At 40.8% G+C, this 23503-nt stretch overlaps 1 protein-coding gene across 1 annotated transcript; it reads left to right on the forward strand.

The window, feature by feature from the left end:
• Positions 1–19403: 19403 nt before the first annotated feature.
• Positions 19404–21209, forward strand: LOC133631873 (UDP-glucuronosyltransferase 2B1-like). The gene is made up of 2 exons (XM_062024046.1): positions 19404–19487; positions 19580–21209. Exon 2 carries the CDS (start codon positions 19586–19588, stop codon positions 21170–21172), a length of 1587 nt encoding a protein of 528 aa, XP_061880030.1. The 5' UTR covers positions 19404–19487; positions 19580–19585; the 3' UTR covers positions 21173–21209.
• The last annotated feature ends 2294 nt before the right edge of the window (positions 21210–23503 follow it).

A 23503-nucleotide genomic window follows, 5' to 3' on the forward strand; every position in this document is an offset into this window, starting at 1 on the left:
ATTACTTAGGAATTTAAACAACAACAACACAAAAACATCTTGCTGGAGTATGTTTCTCATTTCAGCTGAAAGAGCAACATTATTTCTAAATCCATCTGTACTGGTCTAAGTCATATTACAATGTGCGCAAATTGTCTTTAGGCTTTTCAGATTTCCTATGATGTCCTCCAAAAATAAAACAGAATGGACATGTAAAAAAACAACTATTGAGTCTTGTTCTGAAAAGGATTATGTATTATTCATATGATCTTTGATAACCCCTATTAAAAAACGGGCAAATCAGAAAAAAGTCATTTTTCGAGACTCATTTCCATTTACAAATGCGGTCCCTATTAACATTCACTCTCGCAAAGGCAAACATTTACAATTTAATGGAGTAGGTCATGATATGAACATAAGTTATTCATCTGTGACGATGTGTGACTTCCATCTGATGGATTTTTACCACCTGGTTGCAGAAAATATGCCTCTTTCTGCAAGGAAGTGGGTCTCAATGGAGAAAAGCAAGGAGTCCTTTATCACTTGCTCCCAATATTGATTGTCCTATCAAATGACATTGCTCTGAGGGAGCCCAGAAGATGTGGAACAGAGTGATAAATTGAGCCTTGGAGGCCTGTTTTTTTAGGTCTTCACTTCAAAGGCATTCGCAGACATTTAATTTACTTCCAAACAGATTAAGGAAGTCAAACTAGTCTGGAAATACTTATACCGTGTACCTTATTTGCTATGTCATTTTTGGTGCATCTTTGGATAGCCTCCCAAATTTTACATTTTAAAACTGGTTTCTGTAGGGAGATGTAGTAGCGCTGTATTACCACAGAGTGTCGCTCTTTGATAATCTTTTTAGAGACTAAACCATTGGTCAAACAGTTCATGCTCTTCTCGAGGACAAATAATACAGTGCAGTGCATATATACAGTTGTATTATTATTTACATTGTCATTTAGTAAAAATGACTTGACATTGTCCTCTTGGTAAACTGTCCTCCAAAATGATGTGCATCTTTTTTTTTACACTAAACTGTGTTTTAAAAGTTTGTTCAAATTCAATCAATCAATCAAAGTTTACTTATATAGCCCTAAATCACTAGTGTCTCAAAGGGCTGCACAAGCCACAACGACATCCTCGGCTCAGATCCCACATCAGGACAAGAAAAAAACTCAACCCAATGGGATGCCCAAAATATACTTCAAACATATTTATATGTCATCCCCAAGTAGAAAAGGCTAGAGGAAAAAGCCAGCGGTTCAGAGGATACACACTAGGACAAAAATCCACAGGAAGATGCGGTCAATCACCATGGCAACATATTTCCAATCATCTTGAACCTATAAGAGGTTAAAAAAACAACAACAATGTATTCAAGGCATGGACTGTTGGTTAAATCATGTGATTATACTGCCTCCTACTGACATTTTGAGCTCACACTCAAGTTACCAAATATTGTTCCTCAAGTTTTCACTCCTATTAGTTGGTTGCAGCAGCATATTCCACACGTACAAAAAACAGCTGATTTCCCAATAAACGTGGAAGTGTGACGTTCATGTTCACATTGGAAACCCTGCCACAGATAGGCCTTGGCTTCCAATGACTGTGGGAAATGGATAGATAGCTTTTCCAAGTGTACCTCATGACACAGATCCTCCCGTGTGCTTTGGTGAGCTCTCACCTCTTTTGCCTCGTTCTGCAGTCTCATATTCTCTGCGATGTATTTGACGCTCTCGATGGCTTCCTTCACCTCTGTGGAGATTGATAGCAGAGACATAGCTCCAACATCCAGCAACTCCCAGCTGGGCATTGACTCCTACCGCCAGGCACACCGCCTCCAGTCAAGGCCCCGAGGCTGCCCAGGCCTCCGCCGACTCCTCTTCGTCCACAGGGAGTTTTCCAGACCTCTGGTGCCAGCACAACGAGCCCGATCCGGCGCGTTTGGTCACCTCGCTTCTGCTGAAGTTGTTAAGATTGGAGAGCTCTGTGTTGTTGAGAACCCTCTGGTGGTTGGTCAGGCTGGACACCACGCTGGAGGCCAGAGCTTCAGCCTTGTGCTTTTTCTGCTTGGAGGAGTGGACACCGCAAGGCCTTGACTGGATCATCTGATTGGCGTTGTTGATCTTTTCTGGATCCTTCTCAGGTCGGGTTATTAACATGATTTTAGGCAGCAACCCCAAGAAGACCCTACTTACATATTAGGGTATTGTGTGGATGTTGGGGTGCGGTAATGGACGTTCATAAAGAAGACTGTCATAATGTCGACATATCTTTTTTTGATAAATTATAGGGCTGTATTCCATTGAGTAGTTAGATTTTTTTGCTCGTCTCTGCTTTTTGCAGGAAGATTTAGACCCTTTGCGCACTCAGATAGTTTGCGATTCTTGCTGCACAACAGCAATCTTAACTTGGTTTGGTTGACCACCACTGTTTTTCACTTCCGGGAAAAAGTAACGTCACGGAATACAAGCAATAGCATCTTATTTCATCCTTTCGTCTTCATCGGGTGTTCCCAAACTTTCTTCTCATGCAAAAGCCGAAGACAAGCTGTTCAAATACCTTTTTGGGAACTTCCAGAACTGGGTTTGCCCAGTGGAATATCTCAATCAGACCATATGCGTTTGGACTGGCCATCTTCCAGCTTGTTAAAGTGGTGAAACTTAGCATGGCCTTAAAGAGGAACTGCAACTATTTTGAAACTTTGCACATCGTTCACAATCATTGTGAAAGACATGACGACGGAAAGATTTTTTTTAATGCATTCTAACTTGTAAATAAAAGTCCACTTACAGCGAAGCCAATTGGAGGTCCTCTATTTCGCCCACACAATCCAATAAATAACCATCCAAAAACAGCCAACAATACTCTATTTACATTTCGTGATTTTAATATTAACCAAGTATTAGTGGTATTGTTATTATAAGCGCTAATGCATGACAAACTATTTATAGCGGCGCTGTGATCACAAGCATGTGTACAATTTTGACTGACGAGGGGTTTCCTTGCTTCCTTGCTCTCTGAAAGTTTTTTGTAGATCATAAATCAAGCATCTCACCTGGACAGAAGTCTGAGGACATATTCCGACAAGTTGGTACACTTTGAATGCCATTAAGAACCTGGAAATGGCAAGAACAACACCAAAAGACGCTTAGTCCCCCCCACCCTGTTTCTTCGCGAATATTATGAGACATTCCGCATCTAAATGGGAATATATGAACATCTGAGCAGTCGGCATCCTAATGACAGGAGACCATCTACAGTAAGTGACGTTTTATTATGTTTGTTGGCTCTCATGAAGTGTGCAGTGAGTAATATTAAGTGATGAAGAAAAAAAAGCAAACGTAATATGTTTTGGAAATTAATGTGCCATGTATGCTTAAAATTATTAAAATACGTAATTTAAACATTTTTTATTATAAATGTGCCCATTACGACATTACATATACTGTATACTTACATTGAGTGTATAAAACCTTGATGGAGGTTTTTTGATGTTTTTTCAAGGGCTTTATAGGCGGAATAGAGCGGCTCCCATAGGCTCCATTGTAAGCAGACTTTTTATTGCATTTATTTAATAATTAGAATGCAAAAAAATAATAACATCCATCGTTGTCATGTTTTACATTTCCCCTATTTGCATTTTTATGTCTGCCTTTTCCTGTAGGTGTTTCACTCTCTCTCTCTCTCTCTCTCTCTCTTGAGTTGATTACAGACTTGGTTGCAGCTACGCAATTTGGCACCCCTGTTTCATGTTTGTCTTGTTGCTATTTAAGCTGAGGGGAACAGGCAACTCGTAGCTGGTTTTCTCACTTTGTCACCTTTTCCTGTGAAACCTGCCAGCACTCCACTGTTTCCAGTTTCTCCTTTGTTACTTTTTGCTATTTAATATTTGCTCAGTTGTCCGTAGCTTTCCAAATGACTACTTTTGTTATAGATTTAGTCCAAAAAATATTTTTTGTTTCACTTGCTGTTCCGCCTCTGCATCTGGGGTCCAGACCTAACTGAGACGTTACAGAAAGAACCAGCCATACGAACAATGGACCTTGCTGAAGCGGATTCACTGAAGCAGGTTCCCCGCCACCAAGGGCAGTGCCTGAGCAGACAGGAGAAGCAGTTTGGCTCTTTTGGAGCAAGCCTAAAGGAATTTGGTGATTGACAGGATGCCCACATGGAGGTATTAAAATCTAAACTAAATGCCCTGTTATTATTAGGGCAGGCCGATCCCTCCGGGCCAACTAATGTGCCGTGCAGCTGACTGACAACGACATTCCCTCCTCCATGAACACTGACTCACCTGCTCTGTGCTCCGTACTCTCTCGGCCAGAACGCTTCTCTGGAGACTCGGAAGACGTCCGCTATTTCCTCACTCAATTTGAACTTTATTTTGAACAGCAAGCGTCAGCTTTCCGCTCCGAGCGAGCACGGTTGGCTTCTGACATTTCCCACTTCTCTGGGCGAGCGGTGACATGGGCTACAGCGCAGTGAAACCGCCGTTCAGCCATTTGTTCCTCCTACTCCGCATTTGCCAAAACAATGGAACAAGTTTTTGAGCGCAATTCACCTGGCCGAGGAGAGGCAGCGAGGTCTCTATTCAAGATCCGCCAGTGCACGCGTAGTATTTCCGACTACGCCATAAACTTCTTCAAGCTTGCGGCAGAGAGTGACTGAAACACCTCCACTTTGCTTGACGCATTCTTCCGGGGTTTGGCGAACCATATTCGTTGCCAGATGGTTTCCCTGGACAACCCTAATGACCTTGACGACTCAATCTCCCTGGCCATTCGTATTGAGAAGAGACTCATCGACCTTTAGGAGGACAAGGCACCGCAGCGTGCACTTGCCACGCCCATCGGCTGTGTTGTCCCCGGGGAGCACTTGTTTTGGGTCACCCCGCTATCTCACAGCGACTTCAGCAGAGTTGGTGACAGAGGAGCCGATGCAGTTGGGAGGGAGCCGCCATCTTCGCCTGGTCTGTGCATCTATTGCGGGGAAGCCGGTCATCTTTTCACCCGCTGTTCTCGACGCCCAGACCGACCACACACTCAAGGTGCTCATCAATCACGTCGGGGATCAACATTGTAACACCTGTATCAGCTGACCTGCCAGCTAACCAGATGATCAACTGAATTCGACTGCAAGGTACGCTCTCTTGGGCCAATAAGAACATTGATTTTGAGGTACTAGTCGACACTGGATCGGACGATTGTTTTTAGATGAGACTTTTGCATTACGTCATGTCATTTCTCTGTTGAAACTACCTCAATGTAAGGTTGTTCGTTCGCTAGACGGACGTCTCCTCGCCAATATTACATATCAGACTGATCTCCTTTCGCTCCAGTTATCTTCGTCATAGTCTTTCCCGAGCTGCTTTGGTGGTGTTAGGGCTAACTTGGCTTAATCAACACAATCATCATTTAGACTGGATGAAATGTGCTCTTGTTAATTGAAGTGTGTTTTGTCACACCTGGGTCTGTGCGGCCACACCCAGCCGTCAAATGTGTCTCCCCTCAGATAATCGATTTGTCTTTAGTCCCTTCCACTTATTATATTCGGGAGGTTTTTAGCAAGGACAGCTTATTTATCTCTCCCTTTGCACCGCCCATATGATTGTAGTATTGATCTTCTCCCGGGTGCTATATAATATTTCCAAACCTGAGAGTCATTGGAAGACCACATTACATCTTCCCTTGCCTGTGGCATTATTTGCTCATCTTGTTCAGCAGTGGCTACCTTTTTTTTTCTTAGTAAAGTGCATAAACTACCGTGCACTAAATAATATAACGGCAAATAATAAATATGCTCTCACTTTATATCGCCCCAACATTTTTTACCAAGCCCAACCGCCGCAATGCTTACCATCTTGTTCAGATCTGAGAGGGGGATGAGTGGAAGAATGTTTTTAATACCCCACTCTGCCATTTTGAATATCTGGTTATGCCTTTTGGACTTACAAATGCCCCTGCTTAGACTTAACCCTTAGATTTAGTCAAATATATATATATATATTTTTCCACTGCTGTTCTACCTCTGCATCTAAGGTCCAGACCTAGCTGAGAGGTTACACATCCTTATGTTTCTCATAATGATTATAAACTTTAGGCAAAATGAACGAAAAAGTTCAGTTCCCCTTTAGATAGATAGATAGATAGATAGATAGATAGATAGATAGATAGATAGATAGATAGATAGATAGATAGATAGATAGATAGATAGATAGATAGATAGATAGATAGATAGATAGATAGATAGATAGATAGATAGATAGATAGATAGATAGATAGATAGATAGATAGATAGATAGATAGATAGGTAGTACTTTATTGATTCCTTCTGGAGAGTTCCCTCAGGAAAATTTAAATTCCAGCAGCAGTGTACAGAATTTAGAACACATTTAAAAAGTAAATAATGGGGGTATAAATGGAAATAAAATAGAAAGTATAACAAAAAGAATAAAAATAAAAAGCAATAAGAATACAAAAATAACAGTAAAAATATGAATATAACAAGAGAAACTAAGCAGTCGTGACCATGTTATGAAAATGTATTGCACTTTAAAAAAAAAAATGTGAATAGCAAAAATGGTGTTCTTCAAAATTAAGCTTGTGCTGTGCTTTTACTATCCAGTTGATGACTACTAGGGATGATGAATGTCGAAACCGGTTCACCCGATTTTTCGATAAGAAAAGAACCGATTCCATGGGTTCTAATCTCTTTTTGAGAACCGGTTCCCGTTATCGAAGCCGTATTTTCGAGACCATAGGGCGCACCGTATTGAAAAGCGCCGTGTCAGTTACGGGTGCTATTTTTGTATTTAACGCATAAATAAGGCGCAGCGTATTTTTGGGCGCAGGCATGGTTAAACATACGCTATCTTAAAACATACGCTAGCATGCATGGACACTGTTTTAAAAAGGCAGCAGGAGCAAAGCTGAGTTTGGTTGTACTTTATTGAAGTATATATCAATGTACTCACATTATTTTTTGATCAATCCTCATCCACAAATCCATCAAAGTCCTCATCTTCTGTGTCCGAAATGAACAGCTGGGCAAGTTCTCCATCAAACACGCCAGATTCCCTCTCCTCATTTTCAAAGTCAGTCTCGTTATCCATTAGCATAGCAAGCTAGCACAACAGTAAAAGCCGACTTCTCTTGCCCCGTTGTGCGTATGGATTCGCTACCTTACTGGTCCCCTTCTTCTCCAGTGTGCTTCACCGGGATGTTGAAAGTGAGCTGCACCTCATCCATGTTGGTGATGTGTTTGTCGGCAATTTTTTTTATTTACAACGCACATAGCAGCACTATATGCTCACTGGGGGCGTGCCTTTAGCGTCCTTTCTCACCTGAAACCTTCACCCTATAACGGCCGCATACTGTCCTCAGTCATGTCCGCTTTTCCTCCATTAAAACAGCGTGCCGGCCCAGTCATATAACATCTATGGCTTTTGGAACTCAGTGCACACACAACAACCTATCTGGATTCGATAAGAGATTCGATAAGGAATCGGTTCGATAAGAGGATTCGATAATGGGCTCGAACTCGATAATTTCTTAACGAACATCATCCCTCATGACTACTAATGTCAGCATGAAACAGGCAAGTAGCAAATAAGTGTGTGGTATTTTGCTGACTAAATTCTGTCATTGGCTAGTCTTCATGCCAACTATTAAATATTGTTTCAGTGATGGATCTGCATGTCACTCCTACTTCATGCTGACATTGATACTTTGGGTAATGCCTGACGTGATGAAGTTTGATCCGTGTGACCCTTCCACTTCCTGCACACATTGGCCAGACTTGATGTCAATCATTATACATTGTACAAGTGATTAGTCAGTGTGTCAGTCAACCTTTAAGCAGACATTGGCCAGTCGTCATGTCAATCATTACCCATACTACTAGCAATTTACCGGCATGTTACTCCAACTTTAAGCAGATATTGGTCAATAATAATAATGTCAATATTACTCCCCTCACCTGTGTACTGTAGCATATGATGATTGACTGACCCCTCTAATGCTGACAACAATAGCACTTATTTCATAGTTCTGGATCTAAAAATACCACACCATACCAACTTTAATGTCTACAGGTAAATTCCCCCTATCATAAACACAGTAGTGATTTCAGGCCTGTTTTCTAATGAGTCTCAGCACATATTGGAACGCCCACTTACAGTGCATCCGGAAAGTATTCACTACGCTACCCCATAATAACAATGTGAAAGTTTTTTTGTTTTTTTTTTATCGGGGGGAATTTATTAAAACTAAAAAAAAATCAAACGTACGTAAATATTTACAGCCTTTGCTCAATACTTTGTTGATGGACCTTTGGCAGCAATTACAGCCTCAAGTTTGAATACAATGTCACAAGCTTGGCGCACCAGTTTTGGCAGTTTCACTCATTCCTCTTTGCAGCACCTCTTAAAGGCCTACTGAAACCCACCACTACCGACCACGCAGTCTGATATTTTATGTATCAATGATGAAATCTTAACATTGCAACACATGCCAATACGGCCGCGTTAACTTATAAAGTGCAATTTTAAATTTCCCGTGAAACTTCCGGTTGAAAACGTCTATGTATGATGACGTATGCGCGTGACGTCAATCGGTGAAACGGAAGTATTCGTACCCCTTGGAATCCAATACGAAAAGCTCTGTTTTCATCTCAAAATTCCACAGTATTCTGGACATCTGTGTTGGTAAATCTTTTGCAATTTGTTTAATGAACAATGAAGACTGCAAAGAAGAAAGTTGTAGGTGGGATCGGTGTATTAGCGGCGGACTACAGCAACACAACCAGGAGGACTTTGAGATGGATAGCAGACGCGCTAGCCGCCGACCTCACCTTGACTTCCTCCGTCTCCGGGCCACCGACCGCATCTATGATCGGGTGAAGTCCTTCGTCGCTCCGTCGATCGCTGGAACGCAGGTGAGCACGGGTGTTGATGAGCAGATGAGAGCTGGCGTAGGTGGATAGCTAATGTTTTTAGCATAGCTCTGTGAGGTCCCGTTGCTAAGTTAGCTTCAATGGCATCGTTAGCAACAGCATTGTTAATCTTCGACAGCCTGGAAAGCATTAACCGTTTAGTTACATGTCCATGGTTTAATGGTATTGTTGATTTTCTGTCTATCCTTCCAGTCAGGGGTTTATTCCTTTTGTTTCTATCTGCATTTAAGCCCGATGCTATCACGTTAGCTCCGTAGCTAAAGAGCTTCGCCGATGTATTGTCATGGAGATAAAAGTCACTGTGAATGTCCATTTCGCGTTCTCGACTCTCATTTTCAAGAGGATATAGTATCCGAGGTGGTTTAAAATACAAATCCGTGATCCACAATAGAAAAAGGAGAAAGTGTGGAATCCAATGAACCCTTGTACCTAAGTTACGGTCAGAGCGAAAAAAGATACGTCCTGCACTGCACTCTGGTCCTTCACTCTTACGTTCCTCATCCACGAATCTTTCATCCTTGCTCAAATTAATGGGGTATTCGTCGCTTTCTCGGTCCGAATCGCTCTCGCTGCATTGTAAACAATGGGGAAATGTGAGGAGCCTTTCAACCTGTGACGTCACGCTACTTCCGGTACAGGCGAGGCTTTTTTTATCAGCGACCAAAAGTTGCGAACTTTATCGTCGATGTTCTCTACTAAATCCTTTCAGCAAAAATATGGCAATATCACAAAATAATCAAGTACGACACATAGAATGGATCTGCTATCCCCGTTTAAATAAAAAAATATATAATTTCAGTAGGCCTTTAAGCTCTATCAGGTTGGATGTGAAGCGTTGGTTTTCATCCAGGATGTCTCTGTACTTGCTGCATTCATCTTAGTCTAGTCAGGGAGGTGACCGAGAACCCGGTGGTCACTCTGTCAGAGGTACAGCATTCTTCTGTAAAAAGTGGAGAACCTTCCAGAAGGACAACCCAGAACAACCCAGAAGGTCTCTGCAGCAATCTACCAATCAGGCCTCTGGTGTAGTGGTCAGACGTATGCCATTTCTTATAAAAAGGTTTTCCACAATGCACCTGAAATACTGTCAGACCATGAGAAACAACATTTTATGGTCTGATGAGACAAAAATGTAACCCTTTGGTAGGAATGTCAGGCATCATGTTTGGAGGAGGGGCAGCACGGTGAAACAGGGGTTAGTGCATCTGCCTCACAATACGAAGGTCCCAGGTTTGATCCTGCGCTCGGGATCTTTCTGTGTGGAGTTTGCATGTTCTCCCCGTGACTGCGTGGGTTCCCTCCGGGTACTCCGGCTTCCTCCCACCTACAAAGACATGCACCCGGGGATAGGTTGATTGCCAACACTAAATTGGCCCTAGTGTATGAATGTGAGTGTAAATGTTGTCTGTCTATTAGTGTTTGCCCTGCGATGAGGTGGCGACTTGTCCAGGGTGTACCTCGCCTACCGCCCGAATGTAGCTGAGATAGGCTCCAGCGACCCCCCGCTACCCCGAAAGGGATAAGCGGTAGAAAATGGATGGATGGATGGATATTTGGAGGAAACCAGACAGCGCTCATTACCAGGCCAATACCATCCCTACAGTGAAGCATGGCGGTGGCAGCAGAATGCTGTAGGGTTGGTTTTGCGGCAGAAACTGGGAGACTAGTCAGGATAGAGGGAAAGATTAATGGAAGCAACGTACACAAACATCCTGGATGAAAACAAACGCTTCCAATGCAACTTGATACAGCTTGAGAGATGCTGCAAAGAGGAATTATTTGGCATGGTATTGAAAAAAAAAGTTGCTGGCAGAGATGCATCAACAAAGTATTGAGCAAAGGCTGTGAATACTTATGTACATGCATTTTATTTTTATTTTTTTAATACATTTGCAAAATTTTATATATATATATATATATATATATATATATATATATATATATATATATATATATATATATATATATATATATATATATATATATATATATATATATAAAGATTTACATTGTCATTATGCAATAGTGTCTGTAGAATTTTGAGGACAAAAATGAAAATTATTCCACTTTGGAATAAGGCTGTAACAATAAAATATGGAAAAAGTGTAGCACTCTGAATACTTTCCGGATGTACTGTAGAGCTCCAAAATGTGGCGGGCCTGCATCCGCCTGCTGACATCACCTACAGAAGACTGGAGGCAATTTCATATTGCATATTATGTGTTTTGGTAGCATCTTCATCCCAAATCACAATATTTTCATGCATAATTTGAAGGAATTAGCAGATGCATTGTTGCAGATTGTAGCAAAACAACTAAATAAGGGGTTAGCCTGCATGCATTTCTAAATAATGGGAATATGACAAAAGTATGGACCTCTGCAGTCACACTGACTCGCGTAAAATGGGACGGACTAAAGGGACAAGTGTAATTTGCAGTGCTCATTTTAATGTTTCAAGAAAAGGGTTGTTTGGAGTTGTCTAAAAAAAATTTAAACGACTCAAGCCAAATGTGATCCCAAAAATCAGGAGCACTCTTGAGGCTAGAAAGACTAAGTCAAAACCTGCAGAAAAATAAAGAAATAAGAGCAGACCTGGCACCCAAAAAGAAAGAAAAAAAAGGTAGTCTGCTAGTATTATATTTTACATCCTTTTCTGCTGATGTTTTCCTAAAGATGCTTGAGGAAATGGTAAAAGAGCATGAGTAAACACTGGTTATGGTGTCTATAGAAGAGGAGATGAGTTATATTTATTTTTTGCTCATGTTAACCAAATCTGTTTTGAGATAATCATGGACAAGGGCACAAAAACATGCAATGAAGTGATCAAAATGATAGTTTTGTATGCCTTTATCCACACTGACTATGTGGGGAAATGGGCTCCAGTTCAGTGGATGACATCTTTAAAGGGTAAATACTTTTGTGTTAATTTTAATTGGACCACATTTTACAAATACGATTTAGAATAACTTGTGCAAAATGCATCTGCTGCAAGTCTCTATACAAACGACCTACCAAGTGCATGGCATACCGTTGGTGGACTACCATGCATTCCAGTATATTATGACACAGACAGCCAGCTCCTCTACCAATCATGTGAGCTTTAGGGGATTCTCATTTTACCTTGTTATCCAGTACTAAAACAAACAAAGACGGGCATGTCCAGACATGTGAGGTCAATTCAGTATAGAGTTGGTGACTTGCAAAGTGCACATCTCCAATTTGCAGCATGCAAAAATGAAAATAGATTTACAGTGAGAAGTTCTGGATAATATTTTTGGTGAAAGTGAGGGAGAGGATACAGAGCAGCATAGTGATACGGATGAACAGGTTTCTGAGGAGGAAGACAATGTGGAGTATCATCCAGAAGACACAGACACATCTGATGAGTCTGATGAGGAGGTCATACCAAAGACTATAAAAATGGGACCCATTACTTCCCTGCTTGGCACTTAACATCAAGGGTTGGAATTGGGCGTTAACTCACCAAAAATGATTCCCGGGCGTGGCACCGCTGCTGCCCACTGCTCCCCACTGCCCCCCACTGCTCCCCACTGCTCCCCTCACCTCCCAGGGGGTGAACAAGGGGATGGGTCAAATGCAGAGGACAAATTTCACCACACCTAGTGTGTGTGTGACAATCATTGGTACTTTAGATCGGTAGGTTGTGAGTTCGAACCCCGGCCGAGTCATACCAAAGACTATAAAAAAGGGACCCATTACCTCCCTGCTTGGCACTCAGCATCAAGGGTTGGAATTGGGGGTTAAATCACCAAAAATGATTCCCGGGCGTGGCCACCGCTGCTGCTTACTGCTCCCCTCGCCTTCCAGGGGGTGATCAAGGGTGATGGGTCAAATGCAGAGAATAATTTTGCCGCACCTCGTGTGTGTGTGACAATCATTGGTACTTTAACTTTAACTTTAACTTAACTTAACTTGATTTGCTTGATTGGTTGTTGTTTGTTTGACCTTGCAAATCTATATTCTGTGTTATGACTTGTTCTGCTTTTCATTTTGTGTTTGTATTAAAGTTATGTTGCTGAAAAAAATACTTTTTTAGCCTTTTTCTTGAAGTAAATTTATATGGGTCGAAATTGACCCGTGTCACCATAGATCTTACTATAGTTAAAATTATTAAAATGAAAAAATAAATGAAACAAATGTATTCAAGAGATGTGTTCTAATACCCCTCAGTAATAGTCAGGTAACACAACAACCTTTTATTTATTTATACGATTCTCTTGAGGTTAATTTTAAAATTTTTAAAATTGAAATCGAGAGGTATACTGACAAAACAAAAGGCCCAATGGCCCACACCAAAAATATTAAAACCAATATTTTCATGGATAAGGGAGCCTAACAAGGTAACCAAGAGATGAAAAACAAATTGGATGATAGATAATTGTTTTTAGTGTATTTTACAGCTGATTTAAGACATGGGTCAAAACCGACCCGTTAACATAAGAGATGGTAACAGAAAGCTAACACAAGAGGAAGGTTAATTAGTGTATTTTCCGAGTTTTTTCCTGATGTTGTGACACACGCAAATAATATATTTATAATGGGGGATTTTAATATCCATATGAATATGCCATCAGACCCCGTGCGTGGCGCTCCATACTATAATTGATAGCTGTGGTCTTACACAAAATATAAATGAACCCACGCATCGCAACGGTAATATGATAGCTCTAGTCCACCTCCAAAGTTATGGTACTTCCGTACACTAATGTAATGTCCGATCATTACTTTATAAAATGTGAAGTTCTGAGTCATTGTCAACAAGCTACTAATAACCAATGCTTTAGCAGTCGCAACATTAATGCTGCCACAACTACAACTCTTGCTGGCCTACTGCCTTCGGTAATGGCACCATTCCCAAATTATGTGGGCTCTGTCTGTGGGGCGGTATAGCTCGGTTGGTAGAGCGGCCGTGCCAGCAACTTGAGGGTTGCAGGTTCGATCCCCGCTTCCGCCATCCTAGTCACTGCCGTTGTGTCCTTGGGCAAGACACTTTACCCACCTGCTCCCAGTGCCACCCACACTGGTTTGAATGTAACTTAGATATTGGGTTTCACTATGTAAAGCGCTTTGAGTCACTTGAGAAAAAGCGCTATATAAATGTAATTCACTTCACTTCACATAACCTAACAACTTTAACGATGCCCTGAGCAATGGTATTGATAGCATAGCACCGCTAAAGCTAAAAAAAAAAAAAAGCCCCTAAAAGGCTTACTTGACCCACTTCCTGGGAAACTTATCAAGGAGCTGTTTGGAATATTAGGACCATCAGTGCTAAATATTATTAACTTATCACTTTTTTCTGGTACTGTTCCCTAGCATTCAAAACAGTGGTTGCTCACAGGTCACAGGTTCTTGGCATTGCATCAATGTCGATCATACCTGAGCACGACATGACTTTACTCTTTATTTGACAAGTGGACATAATCTTGGAGGACTTCCATGTAGACAGACAGGACAATTTCGACAATGGCGAGTGGGAGATTGGGAAGGCTACGGGCAGCCGCGGTATAAGGATGGATGGCAGCGCTTCATATCCCACCATTACCTATTTCTTCATCATCCGCAGGCTGCCGCTTTTCTACACCCTCTTTCTCATCATCCCCTGCATTGGCCTGTCCTTTCTCACCATCCTCGTCTTCTATCTACCCTCCAACTGCTGCAAGAAGATCTCCCTCTGCATCTCTGCGGCTGTCTTTTGGGGGGGTTTTTTGGCCCGCGACATATCTTGAAAATTTAATTATTATTTTATAAGGTATATTATTATTATAGTATACTATACTATTATTCATACTATTAAGGACAATGTAATTGACATTGTGCCATCTTCTTGTCTTGAGAGCAGTTCTGAGTTAAATAGTTTTGGGTTGATGTCGTTAGTCTTTCTATTTCCCAAAAATTATCCGATATGAGTTATTTTCTTTCCAGGAGGTCTTGATCTGCTATTGAACAGCACCTGGCATTCCATATTGTGTCGTTCAGTGCCACAAGCCAAACAAAAGCTGAACCAAACACACACTGAGTAAAGAAAGTCTGGTACACTACAGGTAAACTATCACTGCTATGTACAATATATTCTTGAAAGGGAACTGCATTTTTTTGGAATTTTGCCTATCATTCACCATCATTATGAGAGACAAGAACACAAAAGTTTTGGTGTTTTTTTCCCGCTTTTTAAATATATAAAAATCTACTCGTTCTCGGTGGCTAGCAATGCAGCTAATAGGAGCAATCTATTCTACCTCTAAATCACTTTAAAAAGCATTCAAAAACCATCAACAATACTTCACTTATGTTCCATAACCTGTATAATAACCAAGCTGTAGCGACATTGTTATTGTAAGAACGAACACTGAGGGACTCTTTTTCTATCGTAGTAACACTACGTGCTTCAGTATTAGCCGTAAAAGCTAACTATGGCAAGAGATTAGCTAGCTTCTACAACAACACAAAATGTGTTTGGGTTTGTAATGCACAACACTGCGATACAACACCAATTTGTACTGACTGAAAAACATGAAAAATCATATTACAGTATCTGTAAAGTATTAGCCCACATTTAATATTTTGTTTGTAAACAGCTGAGCTTGCCAGAAAGCGTATGTATTGTAGTTGTACTAACACGCATGGTGTGCTGCCTATGTCATGATCGATATACAAGTGACTCACTCGATGGACAGTTGTTCGTCTGCCTCCACCACTTTAATATGAGTTTTTTAAAATCATTTTCTGCAAATAGCATGTGTTAAGAAGCCTACCATAAATAAATCGCGCAACATTCATATCGACTTTCTTTTCAGACGAATCAACACCATTAAAACCGGCAACAAATCCTGGTTCAATCAGACAGTTACCTGGGATTCCAAACGTCACATCCGTATAGATCCTCGCACTCCATTGAGGGTACGCTAGTTTTGTATTTTCATTTTTTCCGATACAATTTCTTGACCAGGAATATTAAAACCATTATTTTTTTTCGACTTTAGGCATGCAACTTGACAAGTTTGAGAGCCATAAGTACCTAACACACAATTAGTTTACCGATACATAATGTATCAAATCTAGAATGAACAATCACAAATGTCCCCGTAGTCTTGGAAGTTTACACGTCCTGTGTGATGATGAGGATGGATGACTTGGAGGCCACGGTGAAATCCCTAAATGCAGGAAAACCGCACGTCACTTGAGCCTCCTCAGCAGGTAGATTACTTCACCATGCAGAACTCCAGCTGAACTGGAGGAGCTCGACAGGATTCTGGCACAACCTGAGAAGAGGAATGCAATGGTAATTAAGTGGGCATAATCCATCATTAATTACAATCTCATAACTGAACTGATTTATCTTACAAATTAGATTTTATAAGTATGTCACATTCATCTCCTTTGCATAATTGTGTTTTTACAGCATCATTTCCTTGAAACAAGGGGAGGGGCAAACAAAGCGGCAGCTACTGGCCATATCCTATGCTGCGTGGCCACAAATTATCTGCTTGCACACTATAGCCTGCAGGGCTGAAGTTCTAAGAAGGAAAAACCGGATCCTCTGCAAAATCCTTGCGGGCAAGTAGTAAAATATTGGTCACATCAGTTTTATGCCAAGCTTGATTGACGAGGCTTTGATGAATAACTTTACTTCATTTTGACTTCTACCTTAGCTGCTTGTCTCAAGAACCTCCACAGAAGCAAACTTTGAGTAGTCCATTAGGCACACTCTCAAGTTCGCCCCACACAGACGATAAATTTGAAAATCCTATTTCTCTTGTTTCGAGTGTGTTCACAATAAATAGATACATTTGAGGTGATCAGGAAGTTAATGGTTGGTGGTACTTGAATTTGTTATCCTTTGAAAATTTGTTGGCAATCTTCTTGTTACAATTATGTGTTTTATTATTTTTTAGGACAGTGGAGGAAAAAATGGGCAGCAGAACACTCTAAACAACTGTTTACACCTTGTCATTGCATTTGTATATACTTGTATTCATCTTATTTACAATTTACATAGCTGTTTCCTCTAATTTATGTAGTTTGTTTTATAATAAAATTTACAAGATGTCCTGCCAAATGTGCCTCTTAATTTATTACTGACAATATGCTCATGTACAGTAAGTTATAAGTATTACATTTATAATACCAAAACATTTTTAAAGGTTGTGGGGGTCAATACAACCAAGAAACAACACTCAGAGAACGTAATATGTAACATTCCGAGAACCAAAAACTACCCAAAAGCTACCATTTGGGAACGTTATTTATGGGTCAGGGGAACATTAGGTAACGTTAAAAGAACGTCAAATGTAACGGTCCGGGAAGTGTAAAGTGTTTCCGTTCGAATCAAAATGGAACCAAAAATAACCCAAAATGCAACCGTTAGCGAATGTTAATTGCCCAAAGTTTAACGTTGTCACAATATTCTGGGAACCAAAAATGGTTAGGTGGGACTCTTCCCACCTTGTTGTGTTTAAAACAATAGTCACAATACCAAACGCTGCCACTCATGTCATTCATTTTATTATCTTAATGCAAGATGTAAATTAGATGTGTTCAAGTTCACAGTTAAATATTTCATGCATACAATGCTTCAATGTTACAGCTCTGATGCAGAAATAATCCACTCTGACAAATTGTTGGTGTATTGACTTCTTTTTTTTTTGGTGGGGGTAGGAGGGCAGGTGGTACAGGACTGGAGGTTTGTCACCCAGGTTCTGGATCAAATATTTCTGTGGGCGGGCTTGCTGGTGTCCATCCTGGGATCAGCTCTCCTATTCATCCCAGTTATCTACAAATGGGCCAGCATCATCGTCCCTAACTATGTCGGAGGTACCCTCTGAAGGTTACCTGATATGGAGGTGAGGCATCAGCATCTTAGGTCCACATTTTGGTAAGAAAATCTCCCATATACGTTTGTCTATTCATGTATCCTATTTTAAGATACTATACAATGGACATCATATAAAAAAAAAACTTTTGAAAAAATGTAACAAGGTAATTACAGTCCTACAATAAACGGTACATCATAACACAAGCATGTTTTGATGCATACTTTCCATGAATGATAAAGCAAATAAATGCCCTGAGGCCTTACAAAAACAGGCCTCAGGTTTTACTTGTTCTATTCACCATTAAGATCATTTTGACACTTTTGTTCACTTTCTGATCTCAATGTATTCACAATATTCTCCATGAATAATAACATTCAAAAAATACATGAATAAATAATATATCAATCAATGTTTTCTTAATCACAAATGTCTCAAACGGCTGCACAAGCCACAACGACATCCTCGGCTCAGATCCCACATCAGGGCAAGAAAAAACTTAACCCAATGGAAACAACGAGGAACCTTGGAAGTTATCACAGATGTGGTTGACCGGTGCAACGAATGCCGAGTGGATTCAGGTAATAATGTGAGAGTAAAGACCATAGTGGGTCCAGCAGGGGATCCTCTTGCATGTAGGCACGTCTGGGTGCAGAGACGTCACAGACTGATGCATAAGGAGTGGTCCATCCTGGGTTCCGACTTGGAACAGCTTGTGCCTCCTTCGTGGAGGTTGATCTGTGGTCACCTGATAACCTCTCCATGCAGAAAAGGGGGGCAGAGCAGAAAACATAGACAGCAGATCAACTGGTCTAAAAAGGGGTCTATTTAAAGGCTAGAGTAAAAAAAATACTTTTAAGATGGGACTTAAAAGCTTCTCCTGAAGTAGCTTTTCTAACTGTTACCGGTAGGGCATTCCAGAGTACTGGAGCCCGAATAGAAATAGCTCTAAAGCCCGCAGACTTTTTTTGGGCTGTGGTGAAGTAAGTTGTATTTCATATAGTGAGATGAATAACATTTCCAATAAGTGTACTGAAAAGTCAAAGTATTTTCAGATTTTTGGCCAGATATTACTATTGCATCTAAATGTCAGCTTTTTGTTTTACGGTATTTTCTTTACGGTTGTTTTTTTTCTCCACAATATGCTGTGGGGTGACAAAACTTTCAGCAAATGGCCCATTGGCTGCACTTTGGACACACCGGCATCAAGACATGTTATTGTAATCCACAAAAAGAACACTAAAAAGACACTGAACTTTAGTCAATCAGTCATAATTGTATTGTTCAATAAACACACCCACAATATGCAAATTAAAGATACAGGAGCTGAACTAAGTCAATATTTAAAAGTATATCATCAAATAAAATGTTTTTTAATTACACTGAATGTCATGAAAATGGGAAGTCATAGAGAAAAGAGGCTCTGGATGAAAAACACTTCAAATACAACACTACCAAGGACAACCTAAAGAGAAATCAGGAAAAACACCAACTGAAGAAACGATCTGAAAACCTGCCCAAATCGTCTGTGAAACAGTCATAGTGGAGAAAGGGTTAAAGAGACCACATTGATCAAGAGGTTATCAACATAGCACACACACGGTTATGTAAACTTTGCTGGGCTTTGAAGTTATGTGTCCGCTCCGTATTTTACCCCTGCGACTGAGGAATACGATACTGTATGAGTGATCGCAGCTGCTCTACCTCGATAAGGTATGTCCTGAATATGTTTCTTGGAAATAAAACCATAGGAACACGTCATGGACTTGACTGATCTAGCTGAATTTCTTTACTTGTGTGTTTAGGTTAAAATGCCTTTGCGTGGAAGCTCAATGTTCCTCCTGTTATGCATTGCTCTGTTGTCATCATGGGGAGCTTGCGAAGGTGGCAAGATTTTAGTAGTCCCTTTTGAGGGTAGCCACTGGGTCAATATGGACATCATGATCAGAGCTCTCCATGCTCAAGGACACTCTGTTGATGTGATTCGCACTGACACGAGCTGGTACATCAAGGAGAACTTACTGCACTACAACTCCATCACCGTATCGGGCAGCAAAGGGCTTGACAGTGACTTTGTCAACCCAATCATAGAGAATATTTTAGCTATAGAGAGGGGACAGAGCTCTGTTATGATGTTTGCTAGTCTGGCGGTTGTGTCGTTCCAGGTGGGTTTTAGCTTTGCTGTCCTCATGAGCGACATGGCGAGGAATTTACTAAAAGATGAAGATTTAATGGCTCGTCTGAAGGAGCATCAGTATGACCTGGTCCTTACTGACCCAGCGGGGGGTGCAGGCACCATTTTGGCTCATGCGCTAAAGCTACCTTTAGTCTACAATGTGCGCTGGGTGACAAGCGGGGAGGGGCATCTGTTCATTGCACCGTCTCCTTTGTCTTACATTCCCATGACCGGCTCTGGGTTGTCTGATACAATTACTTTCTTTGAGAGGGTAAAGAATCTTGTCTACTTTAGCCTTTGGAAGGCTCAGTTTGCATTTTTTATCAAACCCCATTATCAAGCAGTTTGCACTGAATTCTTTGACTCAAAGGTTGATTACAATGACTTAGTACAAGCAGCAGACCTTTGGCTCATGAGAGTGGACTATGTGTTCGAGTTTCCTCGCCCCACCATGCCCAACGTCATCTATATTGGAGGATTCCAGTGTCAACCTGCCAAGCCTCTACCAGAACACCTGGAGGAGTTCATGCAAAGTTCTGGAGAACATGGAGTCATCCTCATGTCCCTTGGGACTTTTGTGAGTGAACTACCTGCCGACGTAGCCGATAAGATAGCGGCGGCTTTTGCCAAGCTGCCTCAGAAGGTCATCTGGAGGTATAAAGGTGCCAAACCTTCAACTCTTGGCAACAACACTCTCCTGGTGGACTGGATTCCACAGAACGACGTCCTTGGACATCCCAAGATTAAACTTTTTGTGGCTCACGGCGGGACAAACGGTGTCCAGGAAGCTATGTATCACGGCGTGCCCGTTGTGGGAATACCTTTGTTTTTCGACCAGTATGACAATTTGAGGCGTCTCACAGACAGAGGGGCAGCAGTTTTTGTCACATTAGCTTCAGTGGACAAAGACAACAAATTCCTAAAGGCCCTGCAGGAAGTTCTTACAAATTCATCCTACAGGACAAACATGCAGAGACTCTCCAGGCTGCACAGAGATCAGCCAATCACATCGCTCGACAACGCCATCTTCTGGATCGAGTTTGTCATGAGACACAAAGGTGCAGCTCACCTGAGGACCAAATCCTACAAGCTGCCCTGGTACGCCTACTACTCTGTGGACGTGTTCTTTACTTTATTTTCAGCTGTAGCAGTGATGATTCTTCTCCCACTTATGTTTTTGAGGAAATATGTAACAAACAAACAGAAAATAAACCTAAAATGATGACCAATCACTGTGCATTATCTCTGCTAGTTGTTGACATCACATAAAACTGTCTTGTTGACCATGTTTTAAACCCCAACCATTAAATTAATATCTCCCAGATTCTCTACTACTTATAATTTTTTACCCATTTGTTCCATAGTTCTTGTTTGATACTACCTAACTAAAAGTTTCTTCTGCACCCTGGAAACCTCATAGCTGATAAATATGACAAACAGGACTCTTGGGCTATATCCACACAAACACAGATGTTTTTTAAAAACGCACCCCTGACTCCGGTGTAAAAAAAACCAACTCACTCATAATGCCTGTTTGTATCAATATAGTGAAATAATAAATGAACAATGAAGTGTACTCTATCTTTAAAATCAGTGCACACCTCCAAAGAGCTCGGGAAGCATGTTATAAGCCGCACTTGTGCGTCCATCACTATATGAAATAAAACCAACAATGTTTATGTTTAAAAACATGAGATAATGTAACATTTAATTTTGACACAAACCAAAAAGGCCAGTCATACCCATTCACAAAAACTGAGTTTTTAAAAATGCTCAATTTTAGAAACCCTCAATTTCACAGTTGGGGTTTGGCATTGTTGGCGTGATCCCAGAATGGAGATAAGGTAGGGAAAATGCAAGCAGAAGGTCCCTAATTAGGTACCAGGAAATAGTCAGAAAATAGGAAGGACAGACATGGCTGAAGCGGCAGTCCATGGGTGAAAAACAGAAAGCCTACGTTTAAGCATCTTGCAAATGGCACTGTGAGAAAAAAGAAATAAACAATGAACCAGCATCAGAAGGCAGGCAACACTGGTACATAAACCCTTTTAATTAGTCCTCCTGGCAGGTAAGTCTCCTAATCACCGCACTGTGTGCTCAATCAGCTCACAGCATGAAGTGGCAAAAAGGAAGGAAATAACAGAAATAAACGCTGGAAAAGCATTATACAAAGTCTGACCTGTCATGGCAGGTCATGACACTCAGCTCTGACCGCAGCTCTCCGTTAAGCTACATTTTCAAGGACAATTAGGAGGCACAAGTAAACTAACAAAGTGTCTGGAAACTGAAATGTTTTCTCTTATTACTACTAGGCTGCAGCATTTTTGGAAACAACACTCATAGAAGAGAACCATAGGTTCAGAACTCGTAAGCAACATAAGAAATGTTTACACATTACTTGGGAATTACGAATTTACACAAAAAAAAACATTTTCTTAGAGTATGTTTCTCAATTCAGCTGAAATAGCAACATTATCCACCTCTACTGGTCTAAATCATATTACAATGTGCACAAATAGTCTTTAGGCTTGTCAGATTTCATGTTTCTCCTCCAAAAATAAAACAGATTGGACATGTAAAAAAACAACTATTGAGTCTTGTTCTGAAAAGTATTATGTACTATTCATATAATCAGTTTTCAAGATTAATTTTCATTTACAAATGCAGTCCGTATTAACATTCACTCTCGCAAAGGCAAACATTTACAATTTAATGTAGTAGGTCATGATATGAACATAAGTTATTCATCTGTGACGATGTGCCACTTCCATCTGATGGATTTTTACCACCTGGTTGCAGAAAATATGCCTTTTTCTGCAAGGATGTGGGTCTTAATGGAGAAAAGCAAGGAGTCCTTTATCACTTGCTCCCAATATTGATTGTCCTATCAAATGACATTGCTCTGAGGGAGCCCAGAAGATGTGGAACAGAGTGATAAATTGAGCCTCGGAGGCCTGTTTTTTAAGGTCTTCAGTTCAAAGGTATTAGCAGACATCTGATTTACTTACAAATTGATTAAGTAAGTAAAACTGGTCTTGAATCACTTAAACTTGTTACTTTATTTGTCATGTCACTTTTGGTGCATCTTTGGATAGCCTCCCAAATCTTACATTTTAAAACGGGTTTCTGTAGGCAGATGTAGTAGCGCTGTATCACCACAGAGTGTCGCTCTTTGATAATCTTTTAGATACTAAACTATTGGTGAGACAGTTCATGCTCTTCTGGAGGACATCCATCCATCCATTTTCTACCACTTGTCCCTTTTGGGGTTGCGGGGGGTGTTGGGGCCTATCTCAGCTGCATTCGGGCGGAAGGCGGGGTACACCCTGGACAAGTCGCCACCTCATCGCAGGGCCAACACAGATAGACAGACAACATTCACACTCACATTCACACACTAGGGCCAATTTAGTGTTGCCAATCAACCTATCCCCAGGACAAATAATACATTATATGTGCAGTGTTTGTATACAGTTGCATTATTATTTACATTGTCATTTAGTAAAAATGACTTGACATTGTCGTCTTGGTAAACTGTCCTCTAAAATAAATT

Source organism: Entelurus aequoreus, linkage group LG02 (genome assembly GCF_033978785.1).
Source record: "Entelurus aequoreus isolate RoL-2023_Sb linkage group LG02, RoL_Eaeq_v1.1, whole genome shotgun sequence".
Lineage (NCBI taxonomy): Eukaryota > Metazoa > Chordata > Actinopteri > Syngnathiformes > Syngnathidae > Entelurus > Entelurus aequoreus.